A 13,046-nucleotide genomic window follows, 5' to 3' on the forward strand; every position below is an offset into this window, starting at 1 on the left:
CTCTCACTGCCTCAGGCACAGGCAGACAGGGGTTGGGCTGTGCGGTGGGGGCTGACCTCCTTCCTGGTGGAAAGCAGACCAGACCCGCTCAGTCCTCTGAAGGGAATGAGCCCCGGAGGCAGGTGGAGCAGTGTCCTCCTTCTTCCTGCTCAGCAGCCCAGGGAGTCTCCTCCTTCCTACCGGGTGGGTGGGTGAGGCCGCGGCAGCCTGCCGCAGGGACAGCCCCTTCTACCCCAAGACGCTCTTCAGTTGCATTTGTTTTGCTCTCAGTACGGTTGTTGAGCAGCATGGCCTTAGGCCAGTCTTTTATGCCTTATAAAATACCATGCGTTGAGATACAGTATTTTGAGCTGGACTCCGCCGTCTCCAGCTCACTCTCCCCGGCAGCTCTGTGCTGCCACGACCACGCTGCGGAGGACGCGGGTGTCCGAGCTCTGGCGAGCGTGTGCAGATTGCAGGCTGGAGTCAGCCCCTGTGCTGTGGGCTTGTGTCGCTGCCCATCAGCCTAGAGATGAGGGGATCAGGTTTACCCGAGGGAGACGGAAACGCAGTCCTCACTCCAGCAAGGCCGGCGACAGCTTCCTGCACAGAGGACAGGCAAGGGGTGAGCCAGTTCTGTCTTCTGAGGTGGTGGCAGGAAAGGGGGCTTCGGTCAGAGCTGGCAGCATGTGCTGCTGATCCAGGCAGGGAGCCACGCGGGCTCCCGTTGGAGCGCGTCCCTCGCCGGGGGTGCAGCCGGAGCTCAGCTGGCTTTCTTGGGGCCACGCTGGAAGCCCAAGCTGGGCAGAGCCCTCTTCCTTCTCTCCCCCGCCCTGAGTCTCATCTCATCTCTTGAAAGTAGCTGCCAGAGCGGAGCCCTGAGCGCCCCACAGGAGGCTTTGCCGAGTGCCGTGCTGCTTTTGCAGTGCCTCTAATGACCTCTCCTAAGCCTCCTCATGCAGAAAGCTCCACTTCTTTCTAGACAGACGTTTTCTAAATGATCTACAGGACCATACTGGTTGGGTTCTGAGTTTTACTTATGTTTAATCAGAGGCAGGGCGGTTTAGTCTTCAAGAGACAGGCTTAGCACATGCTTTAAACTCAGTGTTTACGAGAACTGTGCCACCAAATAGGATGAGTGAGGCTGTCGCCCCTTGGCTGGACTGAGCCGGAGGTCAGCTGGGTCTGAGGTTAACCGCAAGCTTCTCCTGGGGGCCTGCAGGCAGCCAGAGCTGGTGTGCCTCCCGCCGCCTACCTGGTGTCTTCCTGAGCACAGCATCCCTCCCTGCGGTCTGTCCCACGTCCCTGTCGTGTAGAAAGAGAGCCCAGGCTGAGCACAGGACACTCCTCCCGGAGCCTGCGCAGGTGGGGAATTTCAGGCAAACCGGCTTTCTCCTCTTGCTCTTTCCACAAATACTGAGATCGAACATGGAAAGTTCAGTGAGGAAGGAAATCACCAGGAAACAGGTGGTAATTGTGTTTGGAGGGCTCATTTTCATCAAGATTCCTGATTTCTTGATAAGTAGAGATAAGTCATGTAATTGTAGTAAATAACATATTCTCTGAACAGTGCAAAGCGTAAACGCAAAGCCCCGTGACTGCCTGTCTCTCGCTTTACCAGGACTTTCTGAAGACCTTTTCCCCTGACGTCTTCCGGTTCTTCTGCCTGCGGAGCAGCTACCGCTCAGGTGAGCCGGGCGCACGTGGAGTGGACTCCTCCCCAGCTCGGAGACCGTCATTCCGACAGGACTGAGAACAGCAAAATGCAGGCCAGAGAATAGGCAGAACCTTGTGAGTGCAGCTGCTGGGGCCTGGAGGTTCAGGTTGAGAGTGAACCCAGAGGACGAGGGATCCCAGCGCTGGTCCAGGCTCAGCCCGTAGTGGATGTGGGCTTCCTCGTCAAGCTCGAGTCCTCTCCACTCCTTCTCTGTGGGTCTGGACAAGTCGTGAACCCGCAGCACGTCGGCTTCCTGCTCTGTGAACTGGGAAATTGGAAGGGGCCAGCCTGGCACGGCCCCTGAACATGGGAGCCCTCAAACGTGACCCTGCCTGTCCCGCCCAGGGACAGCGCTTCCCTGAACAGTGTGTAGCAGAGCCAGGTCTCCTGGATGGGTGATGACGGTTCCTCCCATGCTGCACGATTTTGTTGCTGCCCCAGGCTAGGCTTTTGGCCAGGAGTTGTCTAGCACTGGCCTGGCATGGTGGCTCACGTGTATGATCCCAGCACTTTGGGAGGCCAAGGCTGGCAGATGTTTTGAGTTCAGGAGTTTGAGACCCGCCTGGGCAACATAGCGAGATCTCGTCTCTACAAAAAATACAAAAGGCCTGGTGCGATGGCTCGTGCCTCTAATCTCAACACTTTGGGAGGCTGAGGCAGGTGGATCACTTGACGTCAGGAGTTCGAGACCAGTTTGGCCAACATGGTAAAACCCCATCTCTACTAAAAATACAAAAATTAGCCAGGCATGGCGATGTGTGCCTATAATTCCAGCTATTCAGGAGGGTGAGGCAAGAGAATTGCTTGAGCCTGGGAGGCAGAGCTGCAGTGAGCCATGATCATGCCACTGCACTCTAGTCTGGGCGGCTGAGCAAGACTCTATCTGAAAAAAATACAAAAAATTGGCTTGGTGGCAGGCATCTATAATCTCAGCTACTTGGGAGGCTGAGGCAGGAGAATCACTTGAACCCAGGAGGTGGAGGTTACAGTGAGCCGAGAAAGCACCACTGCACTCCAGCCTGGGTGACAGAGCAAGATCCTGTCTCAAAAAAAAAAAAAAAAAAGTTGTTATCCAGAGCTGGATCCCTGGTGACGGGTGAGGGCTGGGGACAGTGGCACTGCCTGCCTGGCTTGACCACCTAACTGGCAGTAAGGTCCCAGTGTATGGCTAGTGCTGCAGGAGCAGGGCCGGTGTCCTCTGGAGATGGTGACAGTTCCTTGCTGGTGAGCGAGGGTTGCTGCCCTTCTGGCCTCTGGTGTCCCCTCTGCTCCGTTGACACTGGCGTGTCCCTGGGCCACTGCTGTTGCCACGCCACCTCACTCTCCCGCTTCTTGTCCTCCTACATAGCACTCTTGCTCTCAATTGATGATTTCACCTTTTTAATGAAGACGATGGGGGTGGGGACATGCAGCCAAAACAGTGGATTCTCATTCCCCCACGGGGTGAGTCTATCTGGCCAGATAGATTTTATCTTTATGTCACACACAAAGCTTTGGCGGGTTTGGGTGAGCCCCTGGGCTGGTCCCATCCGTCTCCCTTCACTGTGCTGTGCCTGCAGAATCTCACCTGGGCCACGGCCTGGCACAGGCTCCCCGGCCTGCGGCTCTTGTCAGCTTGAGTGGGGCACACAGACACCTGCATGTTTGACCACCAAAAGGCTACCTTGGGCCATGTCTTTATCCTGGCTTCGACACCATGTTGGCTTTCTACTGCAAGTTCAGGGTTTCTGAGATGGGGTCCGAACCTGTCCCCTGGGTGGAACTGCAGTGCATCAGCCTAGGGGACCTGTGCTCACAGGCGCGCCAGCCTGAGACGGAAGTGTCACCAGCCTCGTGCTCACCTGACCTTGTGCAGCATCTGTGTGTGGTGTGCACTTACACACAGTGAACACAGACCAACCATGCCGTGAGAGGAAGAGTCGGGAGGCGAATGGGCTGGAGAAACTGTTTCTGCCTGGCTCCGTGTTGCTGGAAACGGGCAGAGGCGGTGGGGATGAATCCCGTGTGCAAGTGCAGAGCTTTCTCCCCGGCTCGTGCTTGTTCCCCTTGTGGCTGGGGGCTGTGGTCCTCTCAAAGCTGTTCCCCGTGGATCCCTTCCCAGGGGCTCTTTGCCCTCAGAGGCCCCTGCCCCCCTTCTTCTCGCAGATTGTGGCAGGATTAGGGGCAGCGCCTTGCATGACTGTCCTAATCGTGTGCAGTTCCTTTCGAGCTTTGAATATGAAGTTTGGTCTGAAAAGCAGCTTTCTCAAGCCTGGGCAGCTCTTTCCGGAACACATTCCCAGTGGGAATTTCGGGTGGGATTCAGGAGGCACCGATCTGCCGGTGAGGGATTTCTAGGAACACAGGGTTAGCGGGACGTGGATCCCCACGGTGGGCACGACGCCCCCTCGAGGTCAGAGGTGGCCATGAGGCGCTGGGCCGTCGCTTGCTGTCTGAGCTTCCCGCGCGAGTGGTGTGGGAGTTCAGGATCCTCCCAGACATGCTTTCTTCACCTTTGGGAAGACGGAGGGTGACAGTGGTGGCATTCCCGTGCCGTCTGTGCTGTGCTGACACTTTGGGGAGGCGTCTCCCATCTGTAGAGCAATCCTTGTTGGAGGAGTGCAGCTGTCCTTGACTTTGAGGCACAAGGCGTCTCCGTGCTGGACATCTGTCTGCCCCGCCCCTCTGATGCCCCATCGTGCTGTGTCATTAATGGTAATCTTATTCTAACAGCCTCCCATGCGTTTTAAATGTTGTCAGATCGCTTTGTGGGTTTCTGGCTTTTTCTCTTCTGTCAAGCTATTCAAAGCAAAAACTGAAAGTGAATTTGGAAAAAAAGGAAAAATGTTAAGTGAGATATTAAACAACCCTGGGGGAGATTTTCACTGTGTTGCTTCCCGCTTGAAGCCGTGTCTGACTTTGGAATTCTCGTTTTGAAATCAGGACTTGTAGGCATGTTAGGATGTAATTTTCGGCATATGTGTCCAGATAGGCTCTTTTTATTCCTGTGGTTTTCAAAGAGCTTTTTGAAGCAGCGCTCCTCAAAAGCACAGACTGTGGCCTCAGACAGTCTGGGAAGCAGAGTAGGCACAGAAACGAGAAGAAGGTTTTAGAAATGTGTGGCTGGCTCTGCTGATACGCAAGGATGTGTGATCACTGTGAAGCGATTCATTCCTGTTGTGTCTCACTCATCAAAATGCAGTAGACTAGAAACCACCAGAAATGAACAGATGTAAACAGAAACACTGGCCCCTCATCCAGGTGGCCTAAGCAACACCCACAGACTCTAAAGCTAGGTCTGGGGACTGCTCCTCCCTCCCGCTATGGGCCGTCCCATCACACACGGGCACTTTCCAGGGGGCGCCTTCCCTAGAGGTGCCTCTGACCCCAGGGTGGGGCTCCCTCCATCCAGAGCCAGCTGTTGATCCGCACCTCCATCCATCCGTCAGCGGAAATGCGCCTCTCAGCTGGAAGCCCCGGGAGCATTTCTCCACCACCACCTTGTTCTCCTAGGGCAGGTGACACTGAGCTGGGACAGACCCTGTGGTCTGTGTCCAGTGGGCCTAGGGACTCGCCGCGGTCACTGGAGGGCAGTGAGGGCCGCATGTCCCGCTCTCCGTGTGGTCCCCGGGTGGCAGTGCCCTCAGAGAACACTGTGATTCTGCTGGACGAGGGCAGGGGCACAGCATGGTGGGCACCGCCTCAGGGACCATCTCTTCCTCCTCAGCCATCGACTACAGCGACAGCGCCATGCTCCATGCCCAGCAGCAGCTCCTGGCACTGGGCTCTTTCCTGGAGGACGCACGTGCCTACATGAAGGGGCAGCTGGCCTGCGGTTCTGTCAGAGAAGTGATGCTGTGGGAGAGGTAAGAGACCCGCCCAGCACGCGGCGTGGCGCCCCTCCTGCGGCCTGCTAGGCGCTGCTGGTGGGCTCCTGAAGGGGAAGAGCGGCCCCAGGAGACAGGGCGCTGGACAGGTTTAGGGTCAGGGACTTTGCAGAGAGGCCCCAGGAGACAGGGCGCTGGACAGGTTTAGGAGACTGGTTGCTGGGCAGGAGGTACAGGGTCAGGGGCTCCCGAGACGTCCCAGGGAGACAGGGTACTGGGCAGGAAGTGTGCCTGGGGCCCTCGGGCTCTGAGCCCCCTGCTCAGAGTGGCTTTGGGCTTGGATTCCCTGTGCGAGGAGCAGAGCTGCTCATCCCTCCCGGTCCTGACCGTGAGGAGCCAAAAGCTGTGAAACACACAGGACTGGGCCCACAGCATCGCCTCCACTCCCCACCCACGGGTGTCCTGGGCAGTGCTGCGCATTCATCCCAGTGTGCAGACTCTTCCAGATGGTCTTGGTGACAACCCACCCCTGCCGCGTCAGCAGGGCAGGCTGCCAGTGGCCACAGGAGGCGGAGATCCAGGAGCCCTGGGCCGGGCCTCCCCAACCTCTCTTTGTGAGTGGTCAGCCGTGCTGTCTATCCCCCACCGAGTCTTCCCTGCCACTCCCCTCAGTGTCTATTGATTTTTAAAGCCATCATGGAAATGCCCACGTGTATCTTGTGTGTTAAAATACAAGTGTCACAGGTGACTCTGCTCTGGGACTTTTTCCTGGGGTAACATGACAGTTTGCAGTTGATGTTACGTAATTTTCTGCTACTCAGGAACTCACAAGTCTGGGAATATGACCTAGACAGAGTCCCCAAATTAAGAGCCCCCAGCGTGTCTGCCTGGGGAAGGACTGGCACGGGGGCCTCCTGGGGAGGGTGGGGCTCCCTCTGCCGCAACTGTTCCTCTCCTCTTCCCTCAGGCTCGCCAGCACCAGGAGCGCCGTGAAGGAGGCCCTGGCAGATGACTTTGACACACCCAGGGTAGTTGATGCCATCCTGGGCCTTGCGCACCACGGGAACGGACAGCTCAGGGCGGCCTCGAAGGTAGCTCAACGAGCAGGTGGCCTCGCGGTCCCGCTGCCAGGGGCATGGGTCGGGTCCTCTGGTGGGTTTTTCTCATGTCGGCTGGGCGGGCTCTCTGCTGATTTCGCCTCCCGCAGCTTCTGTGGAGGAACTCGTGGAACCCGAGTCTGCGGCTGACACAGGATGGCACCCAGCTCGGGGCTTGACCCTCCCAGGCCTCAGGGCCACCTGGAGAACAAGCTCTCGGGAGCCCCTGAAGCTAAGAAATTATGTGTGCGTGATCCTCAGGGGACACATTTCATGTCCCCACTGCGTCCATGGCACTTTCCCAGAGAGCTTTTGTGGGGAACTTTTAAAGGAAAGACCCATTTACCCCAATGCACTGTTATGCAGTCTGCACCCCAGTGTGACGACCACACCAAGCACCCCAGGGTCTCAGCCTGGACCTGAGAGTCACTGAAAGCGTTTGGGGGGGGTGGGACAAAGACCGTGGAGGCGGCGGCAGGCTTTGGTTCCTGCACTTCTCAGGGTTTCCCCTGCCAGGCTCTGGGAGGCGCAGCGTCAGGAGCCCTGTGACCTTTCATGACCTGGGAAGCCGAGGCCATTCGTGCCTCTCCCATCTCTGGAAACACCTGTGAGTTCTGGCCACGTGCTCTGCTAGCTGGGCATCTCTGTGGAGGTCTCCATCCCTGGCTGCCTGCAGTGTTGGGTTTCAGAGCATCAGCAGGTGGGGCAGGGTGCCATGTGCCTGTGCCAGGTGCCTTTGGTCCAAATACTGCAGACGTGTAGGGCTCACCTCTGAGGGGAGCGGGCATTTGAGTCACAGCTGGGTGCAGGAACAGGCTGCCGCACACTGAAGGCAGCCAGGCCAGGCTGGGGCAGGTCCCGGCCAGGCTGCTCCTGCACGGGAGCTCCTCCTTCTCAGCCGTCCGCCCGCACACTGCCGGCACTACCAGGCTGGCCCAGGTCTAGGGCAACAGGGGCCTCTTGTGGCAAGGGGTGGGGACAAGTAAAGAGGCTGGCGCCTGCGCTTTTCCTTCCCAATCTTTGCAATTTTGGGGCACCTGCGAACTAAGGCTAGTGGGGGTCTCTGTGCTTGGTGACTGACGTGAGCCACATGCCAGGATTTCCTTGTTTTCTGAGAAACCCAGCCCAGTGCCCACTCAGCCTCCACCTACCATGCACCGCCTGCCATACTCCACGGTCATGCTTTACCTGCAAAGCCTCATGGGCTAGTCACCACCCACATGACTGGTGGGTAAAGTGAAGCACAAGAGATTCCTCATGCACCTATAGTTGTATGGTCTGCAGTGAGGTAGCCGATGCCAGAGCTGTGTCCTCCCTCCATAGAAGCCAGGAGAAAGGCCAGACTGGTGACCTGTTGAAGCCTTTGTCTTTTGACGTTGAATTCCATTCGCCCACTGCCATCAAGACCCCTTTTCAGGAGATTCCGCTGCATGGTCTCTTACAGGAACCTGGAGTGCCGAGAAGTCCTGCTGTGTTTGGTGCCATCATCTCTTACTTTGAACAGTTTTTTGAAACTGTTGGAATTTCTCTGGGCAATCAACAGGTAGGTCGTATTATTTTAAATGCTTAATTCTGGAATTTTCTCCATTTTTGTCCTAAAAGGGTAAAGGGACAATAACCTTTACCCTTTTAACTTGGAATAGATCACGATGATGCCACACTAATTTATTTACCTGTTCAAAAACATGTTATTTTCCTGGAAAAATAAACACACTCAGAGCCAATCCTTATTAATTGGAACTGCGCAGTTCTACTTCTGCAGTTGGCAAACTCTCGTGCGCAGAACCAGAGATGAGTCCCTCTCAGCAGCGGTGTCGCCAGCTCTGCACACACGCTTATGTTGAAAGACTCTCAGAATGTGCAGAAGTCACAGGCACACCGGTCACATTTCTTCCTGACCCATTTGAGGGCAAGTTGGCGGCCTGAGCCCCCTTGCCTGTCGCATGCTTCCTATGGACAGGACAAGCCCCCCGACAGGTACGAGTTGCACCTGCACCTTCCCAGCGAGGCTCACCCTGACTGCGCAGTGAAGGTGGACATTGCCAGGCTTCTCCACATTCCTCCTCTTCCCTTGTAACTGGAGCATTTTTGCAGAGACACTTGGATCCTATGAAAATACCCTCTTCCTTACCAGGCTCACCTGGAACTTGATTATTGCATCAGTACGGATTTGAGGTTTCCTGCCTTATTCTTGAAGTCCCCCCCCAATCGCTTTTTATGAGTATATGGCTGAGGAGGCCCCTTGGAACTGGTGCTGTATCCCTGAACGTCCCTGTCATTCTCTGGACGCCCTTGGAGAATTCTCAGCACAAGGCGCTCTGGCTCTGTTGGGGTGTGGCTTGGCGGCTGCTGCCTGGACGGAGGCTGCCACTCTAGACCAGCTGCCCAGCACCCCAGGGTCCCGCTGCTTGGGACTGGGGCCCGAGCAGGTGTGCTGGAGGCCTGGCTCTGGGCTGGACACGTCTCGCTGGCTCTCAACAGAGAACGATAGTGTCTTTTCCAAGTTTGGCTCATTTATATACCTGTTGATCACCTGGTAGTTTCTCTTTCTGGCAGTCCAGCGTCTGTTGCCAATCACGTAAGAGTCTACTGGTGTGAGATGACCAAGTCTTTGCAATGTACATGTTCATTTTTAGGGTGGCTTTCCGGAGTCTGTATTGAGTAAGAAAAGTGGGATCTGGCCAAGCTCTGCCTAGTCCTTGTCAAAGATACCTCATTCACCTTCCTCCGGCCACAAGGGCTAACGTCTGCGCCCACTCTGGGCTCATATTTTTGTAATAACAAAAATCGTCTTTTATCATGGAAGCACTAACTGAGGGGTGTATGCACTTAAGTAGTTTGACACCAAAGTATAAGGTTGTCTGTCCGTTTATTTATTTATTTATTTGAGACTGAGTCTGGCTCTGTCGCCCAGGCTGGAGTGCAGTGGCCGGATCTCAGCTCACTGCAAGCTCCGCCTCCCGGGTTTACGCCATTCTCCTGCCTCAGCCTCCCGAGTAGCTGGGACCACAGGCGCCCGCCACTTCGCCCGGCTAGTTTTTTGTATTTTTTAGTAGAGATGGGGTTTCACCGTGTTAGCCAGGATGGTCTCGATCTCCTGACCTCGTGATCCGCCCGTCTCGGCCTCCCAAAGTGCTGGGATTACAGGCTTGAGCCACCGCGCCCGGCCGTCTGTCCGTTTCTTATTTTACACACATGAATTTAACAAACAGGTACAGCTGCCCCTTCCATACTGCCCCAGGATCCCTTCTCAGTGGGAGGACAGCGCACAGGCCTTCCGCCCCAATCCCGTCCTCAGCACCTGAGGCTGTGACTCTCAGACCATTTGCCGAAACACATCTGCAAGCGCTCAGCCGCTGCCCCCAGCCTCATCCTCAGGTTGCTCCTGATACCTCGGCCACACTTGTGTGGGGTCTGGAACCCAGGGAGCACTTGTGTTCAGGGCAGGGTGGTGTGCAGCCCCCAGCCCATCCTTCTAACTCCCAAGTGAGCATCAGTCAGCCTTGCTTGGATGACAGATACTCAGAGTTGAGAGTGGAGACTTGCCCAGAGCCCAGCGCTTGCGGGCTGTACCCAGCCCTGCCAGGCCCAGAAAGAGGCCCAGCTGTAGGCAATCAGGGAAGCCCAGGGCTGGGTGGGTCTCAGCCCAGAGCCCAACCACCTGGGGTGTCCACAGTCTCCAGGGGATGTAACCGTGCCCTGCCGGCTTCAGTGTGTTTCAGGAGACGGCAGCGAGGCCACCTTGCGTGGTGTGGTGGAGGAGCTGGTGCGGTTCCGGCAGAAGGTCCGGCAGTTTGCGCTGGCCAAGGCCGAGGCCACGGGGGAGGCCCGACGGCAGCAGCTCCTAGAGAGGCAGCCCCTGCTGGAGGCATGCGACACCCTGCGCCAGGACCTGACTGCCCATGGCATCAGCATCAAGGTGAGTGCTGCACCCAGGTCAGGGACATCACCTCAGGAGCGAGGCAGATCAACAGGTGTCACACAGACATGGAGCCATCAGAGGCCCAGACATCCCCCGTGACCGTGCTTGTTTTTCTTTTTTTTGAGACAGTTTTACTCTTGTCACCCAGGCTGGAGTGCAATGGCACGAACTCGGCTCACTGCAACCTGTGCCTCCCAGGTTCAAGTGATTCTCCTGCCTCAGCCTCCCGAGTAGCTGGGATTACAGGCGTGCGCTACCATGCCCGGCTAATTTTTTTTAGAGAGATGGGGTTTTCTCCATGTTGGTCAGGCTGTTCTCAAACTCCTGACCTCAGGTGATCCTCCTGCCTCAGCCTCCCAAAGTGCTGGGATGACAGGTGTGAGCCACCGTACCTGGCCCATGCTTCTTTCTGAGAAACCCATCCCTGTGATAAATGAGGTGGGAGGGCCGTGACGGAGGGGCCAAGTTGGCTGGAGGGGACGCTGAGCACGGGCACGTGGGTCCTGCTCAGCCCCCGCCACCTCCTACAGGTGCTGCACAGCTCCTGGCCTTCTGCTGGAGGCAGTGGGGCCCTTTCTAAGCGCCCGGCCAGCTTTTTAGGACAGGCCGGTGAGGGAACAGGCATCCTGAACCTGGTCACGCTCGTCAGCCCCCTGTGCCACGTGACGTGGTGTCTGCTCAGAGTTGGACCTCACTTTTCTTCTCCAGGACAGAAACAGTACAACGTCCACGTGGGAACTGCTGGATCAAAGGACAAAAGATCAAAAACCAGTGGGCTGAGGATGCAGCACAGCCATGAACCTGCTCACGACAAGATGCACCTGTGCTTTATGTTAAAGGCTTTATGTTAAAGCTTCCTGTCGGGGCTGCTAGATCAGCATTAAAGTAAGGGAACCAACAGTGTCCCACTGGCATCTGTTAGTAATTAAGCCTAAACATTCACTGCGTTCTGTGGCTACAGACTGTCGACTGAGTGAAGTGGTGTCAAACATTCAGTAGCATCCAGCAGCACATGTGCCTGTGCGTGAGACCCACTGGCCCTGTGCCCGGGGAACAGACAACACAGGAACAGAAGAGCAGGGACCCAGGGAGGCGGCAGGACGCAGCCTGTCTCCTCCTGAGGGAGGGGCTGGGGATGGGTGAGGTGGGTGGGCCACGCAGCAGCACAGTCAGGCAGAGCAGGGACGCCAGGCCATGCTAACTCTGGGAACCCCTCCCCCAGCAAGAACACAATCTTAGTTTGTTTCTGTGGTTACGAAAGTATCACATTCACCATAGAAAAAGTGCAGCTGAGAACCTGTCTGCAGTCCCCTTGCCGTCCTGACAGCCGCAGGCCATCTGGGTCGTCATGGTCTAAGCACAGCAGTGACGGGTCGAGCTGGGCCTGGGAAGGGTGGTTCCGGAGGAGTCCGGGCAGCCAGGCTGACAGCCAGCTGGCGAGGTGTGACAGACAGGATTCCTGAGCGGGAGGTGGTGGCCAGTGCACAGCAGGCTGCCTGGGCTGCAGGTGGCCTCCTAAGCACCCGCCTTGCGCCGGACCTCGCCTTTCTGTAGTAAGCCCAGCACCACAGCTGTCAGTGACTCAGCAGGGCGACCCTCTCCTCTTCCCGCTCGCAGAGCCTGGGCCAGGCCTCTCCCTGTCGCACTGGCATCTCAATCCCACGGGCACAGGCAGCAGCAGGACCTGTGACTGGGGGTACAGCCTTGCTCATCGTTTAACCTGAGGCACAGGTCTCCTGTCTACAGAGAAGAACGCCAGTTCAGAAGTCACTCACCTAGAAAATCGCCTGGCCGGGCGCGGTGGCTCAAGCCTGTAATCCCAGCACTTTGGGGGGCCGAGGCGGGCGGATCACGAGGTCAGGAGATCGAGACCATCCTGGCTAACACGGTGAAACCCTGTCTCTACTAAAAATACAAAAAGAAATTAGCCGGGCGTGGTGGCGGGCGCCTGTAGTCCCAGCTACTCCGGAGGCTGAGGCAGGAGAATGGCGTGAACCCGGGAGGCGGAGCTTGCAGTGAGCCGAGATCGCGCCACTGCACTCCAGTCTGGGCGACAGAGCGAGACTCCGTCTCAAAAAAAAAAAAAAAGAAAATCGCCCTAGTAAAGCTACCCACATAGAAAAAGTCCCCAGAGGGCTCCTTACAATGAGGCATCTCGACAGAGCTGCTCAGTACTGGGGCACTCTGTCCCCCACAGCCAGGCCACTGCCTCACGGGCTGCCCACCCACCCACCAGCACACACTTCCCCGTTGGCTCTCCTGGTCCAGGGAAGCTCCTGGGAGCCTGTCTGGCTGGAGTGAGTGCATGAAATACGTGGGTTTGAGAAAGAACAGGGAAGCAATGAGCTGATCGTAAAAAAAACCCATTCTCTCCTTTAAGTAAAGGGATGTTTTACTTAGAACAAAAATTTAGTCATAAAAACCATACAAATAGTTCCTGTGACTGCTGAATCCTATTTCCTAAGGAAAGAAGGGGCTGCCCTGGGCTTATCCTTCAAGGCGCTTTATCGAAGCCATCATGGCGG

The 13,046-nt window shown here is 56.6% G+C and overlaps 1 protein-coding gene and 1 long non-coding RNA gene across 13 annotated transcripts in view; one reads left to right on the forward strand and one right to left on the reverse strand.

Moving 5' to 3' along the window:
• Positions 1–11,424, forward strand: part of LOC105485371 (cysteinyl-tRNA synthetase 2, mitochondrial) — a 67,185-nt gene extending 55,761 nt beyond the window's left edge. For 11 of the 12 annotated variants that reach the window (XM_071081036.1, XM_071081033.1, XM_071081042.1 and 8 more), the window contains 6 exons: positions 1,601–1,667; positions 5,403–5,541; positions 6,470–6,593; positions 8,044–8,142; positions 10,312–10,518; positions 11,230–11,424. In XM_071081036.1, coding sequence (XP_070937137.1) covers positions 1,601–1,667; positions 5,403–5,541; positions 6,470–6,593; positions 8,044–8,142; positions 10,312–10,518; positions 11,230–11,301 — 708 coding nt within the window. In that variant the 3' untranslated portion in view covers positions 11,302–11,424. Of the gene's footprint in view, positions 1–1,600; positions 1,668–5,402; positions 5,542–6,469; positions 6,594–7,922; positions 8,143–10,311; positions 10,519–11,229 lie in introns of those variants that run through there. The other variant, XM_071081039.1, reaches the window with a different exon arrangement.
• LOC139359045 (uncharacterized) lies at positions 6,139–12,741 on the reverse strand. The gene is made up of 3 exons (XR_011614582.1): positions 12,619–12,741; positions 11,795–12,308; positions 6,139–11,259 (listed from the first exon to the last, which is right to left on the reverse strand). It is a non-coding gene; the product is annotated as an uncharacterized lncRNA (long non-coding RNA).
• Positions 12,742–13,046: the final 305 nt, after the last annotated feature.

The sequence above is a fragment of the Macaca nemestrina genome, chromosome 16 (genome assembly GCF_043159975.1).
Source record: "Macaca nemestrina isolate mMacNem1 chromosome 16, mMacNem.hap1, whole genome shotgun sequence".
NCBI classification, from domain to species: domain Eukaryota; kingdom Metazoa; phylum Chordata; class Mammalia; order Primates; family Cercopithecidae; genus Macaca; species Macaca nemestrina.